At 43.6% G+C, this 13,372-nt stretch overlaps 1 protein-coding gene across 2 annotated transcripts; it reads left to right on the forward strand.

Moving 5' to 3' along the window:
* Nucleotides 1–8,439: 8,439 nt before the first annotated feature.
* Nucleotides 8,440–13,119, forward strand: LOC125508722 (putative serine/threonine-protein kinase PBL8). Of its 2 annotated transcripts, none has more exons than XM_087525951.1 (6): nucleotides 8,440–8,804; nucleotides 10,018–10,347; nucleotides 11,007–11,142; nucleotides 11,778–11,914; nucleotides 12,038–12,161; nucleotides 12,390–13,119. In XM_087525951.1, the coding sequence occupies exons 1-6, from the start codon at nucleotides 8,670–8,672 to the stop codon at nucleotides 12,836–12,838; spliced, it is 1,311 nt and encodes a 436-aa protein (XP_087382077.1). In that variant the 5' UTR covers nucleotides 8,440–8,669; the 3' UTR covers nucleotides 12,839–13,119. The 2 variants fall into 2 exon arrangements, with proteins under 2 accessions (XP_087382077.1, XP_048529464.1); XM_048673507.2 differs by having other exon boundaries at nucleotides 8,443–8,804; nucleotides 10,013–10,347.
* The last annotated feature ends 253 nt before the right edge of the window (nucleotides 13,120–13,372 follow it).

The following is a 13,372-nucleotide window of genomic DNA, read 5'->3' on the forward strand; positions in this document are numbered from 1 at the left end:
ATCAAGTAGTCATCAGGACGTGTCTGTCAGGTGTTCACAACATCCACAGACGATGTTGTAGGGGTTTGCACATCGAGCGGTGCATCAAAGACGTAAGCCTTCTGTGTAGCAGTGAGGACACTCCTCGGACTACGGACCTAGTCCGCATCATTGCTTACAATATCTTTCAACTTAATCTTTCTCTAGGAACGTATTGAAACAGGGAGCTAGAACGTGAGCTATTTATCTACAACATATTTGCAAAGATAATTTAGACTATGTTCATGACAATTGAGTTCATCTAATGAACTCCCACTCAGATAGACATCCCTCTAGTCATCTAAGTGAAACATGATCCGAGTCAACTAGGCTGTGTCCGATCATCACGTGAGACGGACTAGTCAACATCGGTGAACATCTTCATGTTGATCGTATCTTCTATATGGCTCATGCTCGACCTTTCGGTCTTCCGTGTTCCGAGGCCATGTCTGTACATGCTAGGCTCGTCAAGTCAACCTAAGTGTTTTGCTGTGTAAATCTGGCTTACACCCGTTGTATTTGAACGTTAGAATCTATCACACCCGATCATCACGTGGTGCTTCGAAACGACGAACCTTCGCAACGGTGCACAGTTAGGGGGAACACTTTCTTGAAATTTTAGTGAGGGATCATCTTATTTAAGCTACCGTCGTTCTAAGCAAATAAGATGTAAAACATGATAAACATCACATGCAATCAAATAGTGACATGATATGGCCAATATCATTTTGCTCCTTTTGATCTCCATCTTCGGGGCTCCATGATCATCGTTGTCACCGGCATGACACCATGATCTCCATCATCATGATCTCCATCATCGTGTCTTCTTGAAGTTGTCTCGTCATCTATTACTTCTACTACTATGGCTAACGCTTTAGCAATAAAGTAAAGTAATTACATGACGTTTATGTTGACACGCAGGTCATAAATAAATTAAGACAACTCCTATGGCTCCTACCGGTTGTCATACTCAGCGACATGCAAGTCGTGATTCCTATTACAAGAACATGATCAATCTCATACATCACATATATCATTTATCACATCCTTTTGGCCATATCACATCACAAGGCATATGCTGCAAAAACAAGTTAGACGTCCTCTAATTGTTGTTGCAAGTTTTTCCGTGGCTGCTATAGGTTTCTAGCAAGAACGTTTCTTACCTACGCCAAAACCACAACGTGATATGCCAATTTCTATTTACCCTTCATAAGGACCCTTTTCATCGAATCCGATCCAACTAAAGTGGGAGAGACAGACACCCGCTAGCCACCTTATACAACTAGTGCATGTCAGTCGGTGGAACCAGTCTCACGTAAGAGTACGTGTAAGGTCGGTCCGGGCCGCTTCATCCCACGATGCCGCCGAATCAAGATAAGACTAGTAACGGCAAGTAAATTGACAAAATCGACGCCCACAACAACTTGTGTTCTACTCGTGCATAGAAACTACGCATAGACCTAGCTCATGATGCCACTGTTGGGGAACGTAGCAGAAATTCAAAATTTTCTACGCATCACCAAGATCAATCTATGGAGTAATCTAGCAATGAGGGGAAGGAGAGTGCATCTACATACCCTTGTAGATCGCTAAGCGGAAGCGTTCAAGTGAACGGGGTTGATGGAGTCGTACTCGTAGTGATTCAAATCACCGGAGATCCTAGTGCCGAACGGACGGCACCTCCGCGTTCAACACACGTACAGCCCAGTGACGTCTCCTACGCCTTGATCCAGCAAGGGGAGAAGGAGAGGTTGGGGAAGACTCCATCCAGCAGCAGCACGATGGCGTGGTGGTGGTGGAGGAGCGCGGGACTCCAGCAGGGCTTCGCCAAGCAATACGAGAGACGAGGAGGGAGAGGGGTAGGGCTGCGCCAACAGGGAGATTGAATCGCGTGTTGGGCTGCCCCTTTGCCTCCACTATATATAGGGGGAGAGGGAGGGCTGCGGCAGCCCTAGATCCCATCTAGGGTGGCGGCCACAAGGGGGAGAGGGGGAGGCGCACCTAGGGTGGGCCTTAGGGCCCATCTGCCCTAGGGTTTGCCCCCTTCCCCTCTTGGAGGCGCCTTGGGCCTTGGTGGGAGGCGCCCCAGCCCACCTAGGGGCCGGTCCCTTCCCACTATTGGCCCATGTAAGCCTCCGGGGCTGGTGGCCCCACCTGGTGGACCCCCGGACCCCTCCGGTGGTCCCGGTACACTACCGGTGATGCCCGGAACAATTCTGGTGGCCAAAACCATACTTCCTATATATCAATCTTTACCCCCGGACCATTCTGGAACTCCTCGTGACGTCCGGGATCTCATCCGGGACTCCGAACAACATTCGGTAACCGCGTACATACTTTCCCTATAACCCTAGCGTCATCGAACCTTAAGTGTGTAGACCCTACGGGTTCGGAAGTCATGCAGACATGGACGAGACAACTCTCCGGCCAATAACCAACAATGGGATCTAGATACCCATGTTGTCTCCCACATGTTCCACGATGATCTCATCGGATGAACCACGATGTCAAGGATTCAATCAATCCCGTATACAATTCCCTTTGTCCATCGGTATGATACTTGCCCGAGATTCGATCGTCGGTATCCCGATACCTTATTCAATCTCGTTACCGGCAAGTCTCTTTACTCATTCCGTAACACATCATCCCGTGATCAACTCCTTGATCACATTGTGCACATTATGATGATGTCCTACCGAGTGGGCCCAGAGATACCTCTCCGTTTACATGGAGTGACAAATCCCAGTCTCGATTCGTGCCAACCCAACAGACACTTTCGGAGATACCTGTAGTGTACCTTTATAGCCACCCAGTTACGTTGTGACGTTTGGCACACCCAAAGCACTCCTACGGTATCCGGGAGTTGCACAATCTCATGGTCTAAGGAAATGATACTTGACATTAGAAAAGCTTTAGCAAACGAACTACACGATCTTTGTGCTAGGCTTAGGATTGGGTCTTGTCCATCACATCATTCTCCTAATGATGTGATCCCGTTATCAACGACATCCAATGCCCATGGTCAGGAAACCGTAACCATCTATTGATCAACGAGCTAGTCAACTAGAGGCTTACTAGGGACATGGTGTTGTCTATGTATCCACACATGTATCTGAGTTTCCTATCAATACAATTCTAGCATGGATAATAAACGATTATCATGAACAAGGAAATATAATAATAACCAATTTATTATTGCCTCTAGGGCATATTTCCTACAGCCTTTGCAGCCATCCTGGAGAGCACGGCAGGTAGTAAGAGGAGTCATCATGATGATCAAAATTTAGTGTTTAGCATGGACAACACTAGTTCAGAGAGTATAGAGTATAAGAGTGCAAATGATATAAGTGTTTCTTGTAAAAGAGTCTGTACTGAGAGGGTTGAGGCTGTAGTAGGGCTAGATGGATCCATTGTTCATGTAACACAGGAGAAAGAGGGGAGAGAGGAGGAGGCTCAGGATAAAAGGAGGGAATCAGTGGGAGAGGAGAAAGAGGATGGGGAGGAAAAAAAGGAAGCTACCGGCCTTGGGGCTGCCGGTGACCTGACGGGCGTGGATGACGCCCGTCAGGAGCCATGAAAATATTGAGTTGGAACTGTCGAGGCTTGGGTCAACCTCGTACAGTTCAAGAGTTGGTGTGCCTCTCAAAGACGCACAGACCCAATATTATCTTTTTATCTGAAACAAGAAAGAATAAAGAGTATGAATAATGTTTTTACTGTTTCTGGCCATGGTAAAGGTGGTGGACTAGCTGTGTTTTGGGATGAGGTGTACTCTTGTGAGATGAACAAATATGGTGACGACTTTATTGATTTGTACGTCGACAAGGGAAAGGGAACAAAGTGGAGGTGCACCTTCATTTACGGTGAGCCTAAGGCGAGTCAAAGGTATGTTATGTGGGATGTCTTGAGATGGATTTAACCTCTTGGTGTTGGAGCTTGGTTTATGGTGGGGAATTTTAATGAAGCTATGTGGCAACAAGAGCATTTCTCTCGTCATAAGAGGTCTACTAGACTAATGGCTAATTTTCGTGAAGCTTTGCCTGATTGCAATTTATATGACTTGGGTTACCATGGCGTGTCTTGGACGTATAATAGTAAGCAAGATGGAAACAAGAATGTTAAGGTGCGCCTTGATCGTGCGGTGGCGTGCCCGCTTTGGTCTTCAATGTTCCCTCGATGTAAGGTATCTCATATAATAAGCTCCAGGTTTGATCACTGTCCCATTTTTGTTGGGGTATTGGGTACTCACCAGGTGGGTAGATTTGTTAATCAGTTGAAATATGAATCTTATTGGGAGAGGGAAGGTGGAGCATTGGATGACCTGATTAGTGCTTGCTGGAATAGAGAGTCTAATATTAATGATCTTGAAGATATTGCTAATAAGTTAGACAAATTAATGAAATCTCTTCATGGGTGGAGTCGGGTCCATATTGGTTATTCACCAAAGAAACTGGAGTGGGCTCGTAAAAGACTAAATGTGTTGTTTAGTAGGAATGATCATTCTGCAGTGATAGAAAGGAAGAAAATTCTTCAAGAGATGGATGAGCTTCTTATAAAGGAAGATATGCTATGGAAGCAAAGATCTCGTTTGGATAAGATAAGAGGAGGAGACCGTAATACTAATTATTTTCAGAGAAAGGCTTCATGGAGAGCAAAGAAAAATTATATTGCGGTACTAAGGAAGGATGATGGGGGTCTCACGGAAAATCTGGAGGAAATGAAAGGTATAAAAACTCGTTCTTTAAAAAACTTTATTCTGTTGACGACTCCATTAACCCGTCACATATTATTTCGTTGGTCAAACCCATTGTCTCTGATGATATGAATGATGAGCTTTGCAAACCATTTCCGGAATAAGAGATTAGTGATGCGTTTTTTCAAATGGGACCGTTAAAAGCTCCGGGTCCGGATGGGTTTCCTGCAAGGTTTTTCCAATGGAATTGGGGTTTGATCAAAGAGGATATTTTTAAGGCTGTCCAACAGTTTTTTATTCTGGAATTATGCGAGAGGGGATTAATAACACAACTATTGTTCTCATCCCAAAAGTTAAGAATCCTCAGTCTATTAAAGAGTTCAAGCCGATCAGTTTGTGCAATGTTATCTATAAGATCATTTCCAAATGCCTTGTTAACAGACTGCGACCGCTCCTTGATGGTATGATTTCGCCTACTCAAAGTGCATTTATTCCGGGAAGGTTAATTTCTGACAACGCTATCATAGCTTTTGAATGTATGCATTCGTTAAGTACGCTGGAAGATTTCAGAGGGGAATTTTGCTCATATAAGTTGGACTTGGCAAAAGCCTTTGATCAGGTGGACTGGCGTTTCTTACAATGTATGATGGGGGCTTTGGGTTTTGCACTGATGTGGATAAATTGGATTATGGCATGTGTTACATCAGTGAAATTTGCGGTGCGCTTCAACAAACAATTGTTGGAGACGTTTTCACCTACTCAGGGGCTCAGGCAGGGAGATCCTTTATCCGCGTATTTGTTCCTATTTGTTGCCGAGGCACTTTCTTTACTTCTTAAAGATGCTTCTACCAGGGGAGTTCTTCAGGAGTTCCATTTGAATAGACAAGCCCCAGGTATTTCTCACTTGTTGTTTGCGGACGACAGTATGTTATTTTTCAAAGGCTCCATTGATCAAGCAGTTGTCATTAAAAGTACGAGAAAGGGAATGGGCAGTTATTAAGTCCTGATAAGTGTTCCATGATGTTTGGGAAAAAGTGTAGTTTGGAGAATCAAGTGGCTATAATGGTAATCTTAAAAATTACGGTCGATGGGTTCGAAGATAAATATCTTGGACTTCCGGTTCCTGAGGGAAGAATGAAAGCTGGTAAGTTTCAATCTACTCAAGAAGAGGTTTTGAAAAGGCTCTTTGACTGGATAGAGAAATACGCTTCTTGTGGGGTAAAAGAAGACTTAATAAAATCAGTTATTCAAGCTCTACCTATGTATGCTATGGGTATTTTTAAGTTCCCGGCTTCCCTTTGTGAGGAGCTAACCCAGATTATCAGGAATTTTTGGTGGGGAGATGAGGAAGATCGAAGAAAAACACATTGGTTAGCATGGGAAAAATTAACAAGGTCTAAAGGTAAGGGAGGTATGGGATTCCGGGATCTCAGATTATTTAACCAAGCCCTCTTAGCCAAACAAGCATGGAGGTTATTGGTTTATCCGGGTTTGTTGTGTGCTAAGCTGATGAAGGCAAAGTATTACCCTCAGGGACATATTCTTGATACAGTGTTTCCTCATTCTGCATCACTCACTTGGCAAGGTATTATGCATGGTCTGGAATTACTTAAAAATGGTGTCGTTTGGCGAGTGGGTGATGGATCTAGTATTAATATTTGGAGGAATAATTGGTTATCCAGGAGCACTGGCCTTAAAATTTCAGCTAAAAGGCATAATACTAGATTGAGATGGGTCTCTGATTTGTTCTTGAGCGGGAGAAATGTATGGGATGAAAATTTGATTAAGTACCTTTTCTATCCCCATGATGCAGAGGAGATTCTTAAGATTCGTATTCATACTTATGGGGATGGGAATTTTATTGCGTGGCACTATGAGAAGAACAGTATATTTTCTGTTAAAAGTGCGTACAGTTTAGCGCTTAAGTTGAAAGATAGTCAAGATAAATTGGGTCAATCTAGTGGAGATCCATGTGGAGAAAGAAGGCTCTGGAATTTAATTTGGAAGGCTAATATACCTCAGAATATAAGAATTTTTGCCTGGAGGGCCGCAACCAATAGCTTGGCAGTCCAGACCAATAGAGTTAAGCACCATCAGATTACTTCAGGTATGTGCTCTATTTGTGAAGTAGAAGATGAAAGCACTTTTCATGCCCTCGTTACTTGTTCTAAGGCTCGTGCTCTGCAACTTGCCTTGAGAGAATCGTGAAATATTCCTGATGAAGAGTGGTTCAAATTCTCGGGGCCAGATTGACTATTGATTCTGTTGGATCATTTAAGCCTGCAACAGCGAGAGCAAGTTTTGTTTCTTTTCTAGCGAGCATGGCACCTGAGAAATGATTTAATTTTTGGAAAAGGGCAGGAATCCATTGCTGCTTCTGCAATTTTTGTGGTAAATTATTGGTCTTCTTTTACGTCCTGTCACGACACTGTCGAGGTTGTTCCTAGTAACAAAGGTAAAGGAGAATTGGGAGGTGCTACAACAGTTTTCGCAACATCACAACAACAGGTGGAATGGAAACCTCCACCAGAAGATTATATCAAGATCAATGTCGATGCCAGCTATGTGGAGAGTATCAATGCGGCCAGCGTGGGAGTGGTTGTTAGGAACTCATCTGGCGAAGTTATTATATCTTCGCGGGACTTTCTGAGTCAGTGCTACAGCGTGAATGAAGCTGAGCTGCGTGCTTGCCTCGCAGGCCTTTATATAGGTATTACTCTTCACCAGTCCATTATTTTGGAGACTGATTATGCTTTTGTCCGTTTTTTCCTTGCAAATGAGAATCTTGACAGGTCCTCGCTCATTGATCTGAAGAAAGAAGCCTTGAGTATATCGAAGATGCTTAAGAATTTTAAAATTGCGAAAATTAATCGGAACGCTAATAAGGTGGCTCATGAAATTGCGAAGTTTAGCTTTATAAGTAAATCTGATGGGATTCTTCTTAATAGCGTTCCGCCTTGTGTGGTGAATTTTGTAATGAACGATTGTAATAACATTATTAATTGATTAATGTGTGGGGGTTTTTCAAAAAAAAAACCCTTCGGTATCCAATGATCATAGATTGATAAATCATGTTCAATAAGTGGTTTACCCATCCGCTCTCCGGTTGTACTATAAGGTTGGAAAAGGGTTACCACTTGTTCCTAAAACCAAATTCCTATAATTTATTTATGCGAGATCAAAGTGTTGTCTTTCCCTTTTCTTCTGTAGCTGGATTCCCCAAAGCCACGTAATGTGATTCCAGCGCAACACCTTTTGTTTTGAGACGATAAACAAATAAGATTGTCTGTTGAAATGGCAGGTAAATCATTATTGTTCACTTGCCAAAGAACTGTAAACCCTCTCTTTTTTTTTGTTAGTCAAGTCAAGTCCATGAGCATTGTTCACTCGTGAAAGAATTGTTCCGGAGCAAGAGGAATCTTTGGCAGGCGGTGGATCCGTCTGTTCACGGTTCGTACATTTGTACCACACGGTGCCGGATTCCCAAACAAATCCACCAAGTCAACTGTTTACGGACCCTGTTTCTACGATGGAGACTAATTCTGCATCCCCCGGTTATTAATCTCTGAAGATTTTTCCTCCATACCGGTACCACATTGGGCTGCAAAAGTTCAGCAATATGAAAAAGCGAGCTACCACCAACCCATTATGAACTTCTCTGAAAAAATGTCAAGATGAAATGAAGTGAAATGGCGGTGGTACTTTTTGAGGACAGCCACAGGCACGGCCACGGCCACCACCCCTCCCCCATCACTCATCAGTCCTGCCTGTCACTCGTCACAAGTGAGTAACGGTTAAGGCTCTGCCGCCGGTGCCTCCCCTTCCTGCCGGCTCCTGTTTCGCACAGCCATCCGCTCCGCTGCTCCCCAGAGGACACACCTCTCCGCTGCCTCTCCTCTCTTCTCTTCTCTCCTCTCCTCTCCTCAAGGATGAAGCTCGCTGGCCCGCCGAGGATGAGATGAGAGGCTGGGCCACCGCCGGCAGAGGAACAAGAGCCCCGCCAACCACCACACCGCAAGCGAGACGAGGAGGGCAGAGATGGGGAACTGCGGCACGCGGGAGGAGAATGCCGTCGTCGCCGCGCACGCGCAAGGTCCTTGCTTGTTCCTCCTTAGCCACCCTTCCCGACGCCGGGTTGGGGATTTCTTGCCGATGCTTGTTTTGGGGGCCGGTGGGTCCTGAGATCCGCGTTATGGAATTCCTGGTGGAATCACCGGAAGAACATTCTTTGCTTCGATTTTTGTGACGGCGTCCGGTTTATTAGGATCTTCCGGCTGGTGACTTGTGCGGCGAATTCGGGCTTTCTTTCTTCTAGGGCCTGTTCCGAATCGGCACTGCGGAAGAGGGTTTTGATTGATTGAAATCTAAACTTTCGTCCTGACAAATATTTCTTCTGTATTCGAACGGGGGGTTTTGGGTATAGAATCTGCATTTTTTGCTCCAATTTTATCTTCATTTTTGGTGAACTGTGGTGTCTTTAATCCCCATTTGATTTCTCTCCTCTGATATGAGTATCAACTTTTGTTCAACCGTGGTTTCTTGCCTCCTGCATTTGCTGCCCAAGTTGGCATTCTTCTCACCTTCCTTATCTTCTTTGTTCTTGCATCATAAATCCTGCTTCATTGAGCTCATTGGGAAATATTTACAGGCCCTTGCCCCAGTGGAACTGGAGGCGGCTGCAATCTCTGCCCTCCCTCACTCTGTACTGTTGACTTTCAGATTTTCAGAAAAAAGAAAGCCATGATCCTGCACGTTGGGTTAACATAATCTCTTCTAGTACCAAGTTGCCTTTTAAAAAGCAATCTGCAACTGTGTAGTAGATCTGGTGGTCCTGTTTACCCCTTGCTGTAACTAATTTGCGCGTGTGCAATCTTTTTTCTCTCTCTTATACTCAGAAACATAGTCCAAGCCAGCATTCAATGGCCTGCTCTCATTTCACTTGTCTTCATGTTACTTTTACAATTTACAGAGTTGCTAATGTAGAAAGTTGATGCGCTTGGGAATGAGACTTAACTGTCTTTCTTCTCTCTTTAATTATGCCTGTCAAAATAATAATATTGCTGATAATCCAATCCCTCTGTAATTTTCAAACTAATCACCTTCACTCAGCTCTATGTACTACATGAGTGAGTTCGATTTTTTTTTCTTGAATTCCATGGTTTATGATTTCTTTATAAAACTAAGTATTAGATCTGTAATGCTTTACCCTTTTTAATGTGATAGTCTGTTTTTAGTTTATCCAACTGATGCGTAAATGGCACTAACATGAACTTATTTTTCTGTGCAATGGTATGTTTTCAGTTCAGCAAGTCCACTTGTTACAACATTCCGACAAGAATGCTCTTGCAGATAGGAAGCACACCCGCACCTCATCAGATGTGAGTGACCCTCCAACACCTAGGAAAATCGAAGATGCCAAGAACATTTCCATATACAACAATGTGATTGCATTCACGTTGTTTGAGCTTGAAACAATCACAAAGAGCTTTCGGGCCGATTATGTTCTTGGCGAAGGAGGCTTTGGGACTGTTTACAAGGGTTACATAGATGAGAATGTCAGGGTTGGCCTGAAATCACTGCCTGTTGCCGTCAAGGTGCTCAACAAAGATGGACATCAAGGGCACAGAGAATGGCTAGTGAGTAACCAAGTTATTCCGTTTTGTCATGCCTGATAGTGTTTACGATGTACATTGGCATGCTGAAAATTTAATAATTATTACAAGAACTATGATATATCTAGTTATGCATGTTATGTGTTGCAGCACCAGCACATAAGAAACCTTATTGAGAACTCCATGCACATTTAATTTTCTTAATATCATGCAAATTAGCATGCCTGGTCAGGATAATTCTCTATACACTAAAATGAAAAAATGACAAAAAACGTTTTCTTTAGTATACATTTAATTGAGAGTAGTAGATGTATTACTGTAACTAATTTACTCAGAATGTGGAAACTGGAAAATTCGTAAGTTGAAAAAGGTTATTTTTATCGTGCATGTGAATGAAATAAGCGTAGCCCCCGAGTCGTGCCTGTAGTTACTAAAATCATGCATTCATTATCGTGTATTGGATTTGGAAACATAATAGTGCTATGGTCAGCACAAGCAACAACACCAACCAAAGAGACTGATTTCGTATGTAACTATGAAGAACGATGCCAGGGTTATCATATTGTTTTTTAGAAACCGTGTTCAATGGCTTTGGTCATATTATTACCCTGTTAAGTCATTTCTTTGTTTTTCTTTTCCTAAAAAGTTCTCAATGTGTTACTCATTTTTTATTTCTTTGTCAGACTGAGGTTAATTTCTTGGGGCAGCTAAGACATCCAAACCTAGTAAAGTTGATTGGATATTGCTGTGAAGATGACCACAGGCTGCTTGTCTATGAGTTCATGTTTCGAGGAAGTCTGGAAAACCACTTGTTTCGAAGTAATACATCTACTACTCTTGGCAGCTCACATGATATCATAAAAGAATTTCTGTGGCGCCATATCTTTACATATATTCCCCCGATTCTTTCTCTAATGCGATCAACACCATCGTCATGATGACCACAACGTGGATAATAGAAGTATATTATTTTCTTGTCAGTATATCGGTGTGATGTAACTTTTCATTGCCATGTAGCATTAGGCATTTTTATACACTCACGCATGTAGCCAAGTGAGCAATGCCCAGTTCTCTGTATCTTCCCTGATCTAGAATAGCTTAATAAGTTCTGCTTGGCATATAAAATCAGCTTTCGGCTTGTTGGAAACAGATACTGGTAGACTCAGTTCAGGATTTGAACTTAATCATCAGCATTTGTGTTAGAGATTATCCAGTAAACTAGTAATTTCCACATGTAACTGCCAGTGCTTCACTTCTGCAGCTGAAGCCTGAATCTGGTCTGTTTGTTGTGTATTTGTTGAAAATTTATTTACGAGCTATATCCAAATTGCAAAAATTGCCTATTAGTTTATTCTTTCTCCTATTGTATGAGCTATATTTTTATTTTGGGTTAAACTTGTATATGAAACAGCGAAAAAGGTTTTGCTGACTCCTTCTCTTGTTTCCCCCCTCAGAGACCGCTACTCCCTTACCCTGGGCAACTAGGATGTCTATTGCACTGGGAGCTGCCAAAGGGTTGGCTTGTCTCCACAATGCTGAAAGGCCTGTTATCTACAGGGATTTCAAGACCTCAAATATTCTGCTGGACTCTGTTGAGTGTTCATACTTGGCTACTTGCCATGTTTCTTTTTTTCTTCTTAGTTCTTTGCATATCCATCAGAAATACCTAATTGTTTGTGATAATGACATTTGCCTCTTATTTACATTGCCACAGGATTATACTGCTAAACTGTCAGACTTTGGCCTGGCAAAAGCTGGCCCAGAAGGTGATGAGACCCATGTATCAACACGGGTGATGGGAACATACGGTTATGCCGCCCCTGAATATGTGATGACCGGTATTACCCTCATTTTCCAACAATATCTTTGGTAAATAAATTCGCTTAATAATGCCACAATGCCATTACCGCCAAACTGCATGATCTGAGATCACGCACAAATATATCATGTATTATGTGGAATAGTTTTTTTACCTTGTAAAAAAATTATTTTTCGAGGCGATACGCAAGAATGCATGTAACTTTTTTGTCTCTCCTGGCAACCTCATGAATATACCTACTGGACAGGTCACTTGACAGCTAGAAGTGATGTCTACAGCTTTGGTGTGGTCCTTCTCGAGCTCCTGACAGGGCGGAAGTCCATCGACAAATCCCGGGCAAGCAGGGAGCACAGCCTGGTTGACTGGGTTCGCCCCAAGCTGAGCGATAAGAGGCGGCTTCACCAAATCATCGACCCAAAACTGGAGGGACAGTATTCAGTGAGAGCAGCTCACAAGGCCTGCAGCCTTGCATACTACTGTCTGAGCCAGAACCCCAAGGCCAGGCCCCTGATGAGCGATGTCGTAGAGACGCTCGAGCCATTGCAGAGTGGCGGTGGGAGTGATGGAGCCATTGTTCAAGCCGGTGGCCTCCCTGACTATAGAGTTCGCCGCAGCCTGACCGGAAACAGCGTCCACTGCAGGGCCATTCCCAACCCCAAGTGCTCCCCTGCCGTGCCGGCGTGCAGGGTGAGGTGATAACAGCTTCTGCAGTTTCAGGTTCATCCTACCCACTGCTGCAATAGGCCCAGTTGTACATTGCAAGCTTTTTCCGATGTGTAAATTTGATCCGCGCGCGCCGCTGTTGTTTTTCGTTTCTGCTGCTTGTAAGGCCCCTCTAATTTTCGCGGGGGTGGCCTTAAGGTATCCTTGAACAGAGCGATCCCCGCCGAAACCGACGGGTTTGAATCCCTGGAAATGAAATGCCGAACCAAGAGTGGTTGGTTGGCAAATGTTATGGAACTATGGAAGTTATGTCACATGTTGTAGCCTTTTCTTTCCCCGGTGGTTATCGGTCCTGGATTGCTTCATATGTTTCTCTCTCTCATATGATAAGCTGCTACGAAGAATTAGAGGAGTTCTTGGTCATTTCCTTTCTAGCAAGAATTAGAGTACTGGAGTATGTTGCATGGTTTCAGATTGCTTGGCGATGGCTGTCGAACTAGCATCACCATAATAATCCTTCAGTATCATCAATTTGACCTGCCTTGCAACATAACCATCTTTTGTCAG

This window comes from Triticum urartu, chromosome 5A (assembly GCF_056163025.1).
Source record: "Triticum urartu cultivar PI428250 chromosome 5A, HENAU_Tu73, whole genome shotgun sequence".
In the NCBI taxonomy this organism is placed as follows: Eukaryota; Viridiplantae; Streptophyta; class Magnoliopsida; order Poales; family Poaceae; genus Triticum; species Triticum urartu.

What these genes read in the sequence shown, in the direction of transcription:
- LOC125508722 (XM_087525951.1), top strand. Translation starts at nt 8,670, where the DNA reads ATGAGAGGCTGGGCCACCGCCGGCAGAGGAACAAGAGCCCCGCCAACC. An exon ending in CAAATATTCTGCTGGACTCT is followed by an intron (nt 11,915 to 12,037) that starts GTTGAGTGTTCA and finishes ACATTGCCACAG; the next exon opens with GATTATACTGCTAAACTGTC. An exon ending in CCCTGAATATGTGATGACCG is followed by an intron (nt 12,162 to 12,389) that starts GTATTACCCTCA and finishes CCTACTGGACAG; the next exon opens with GTCACTTGACAGCTAGAAGT.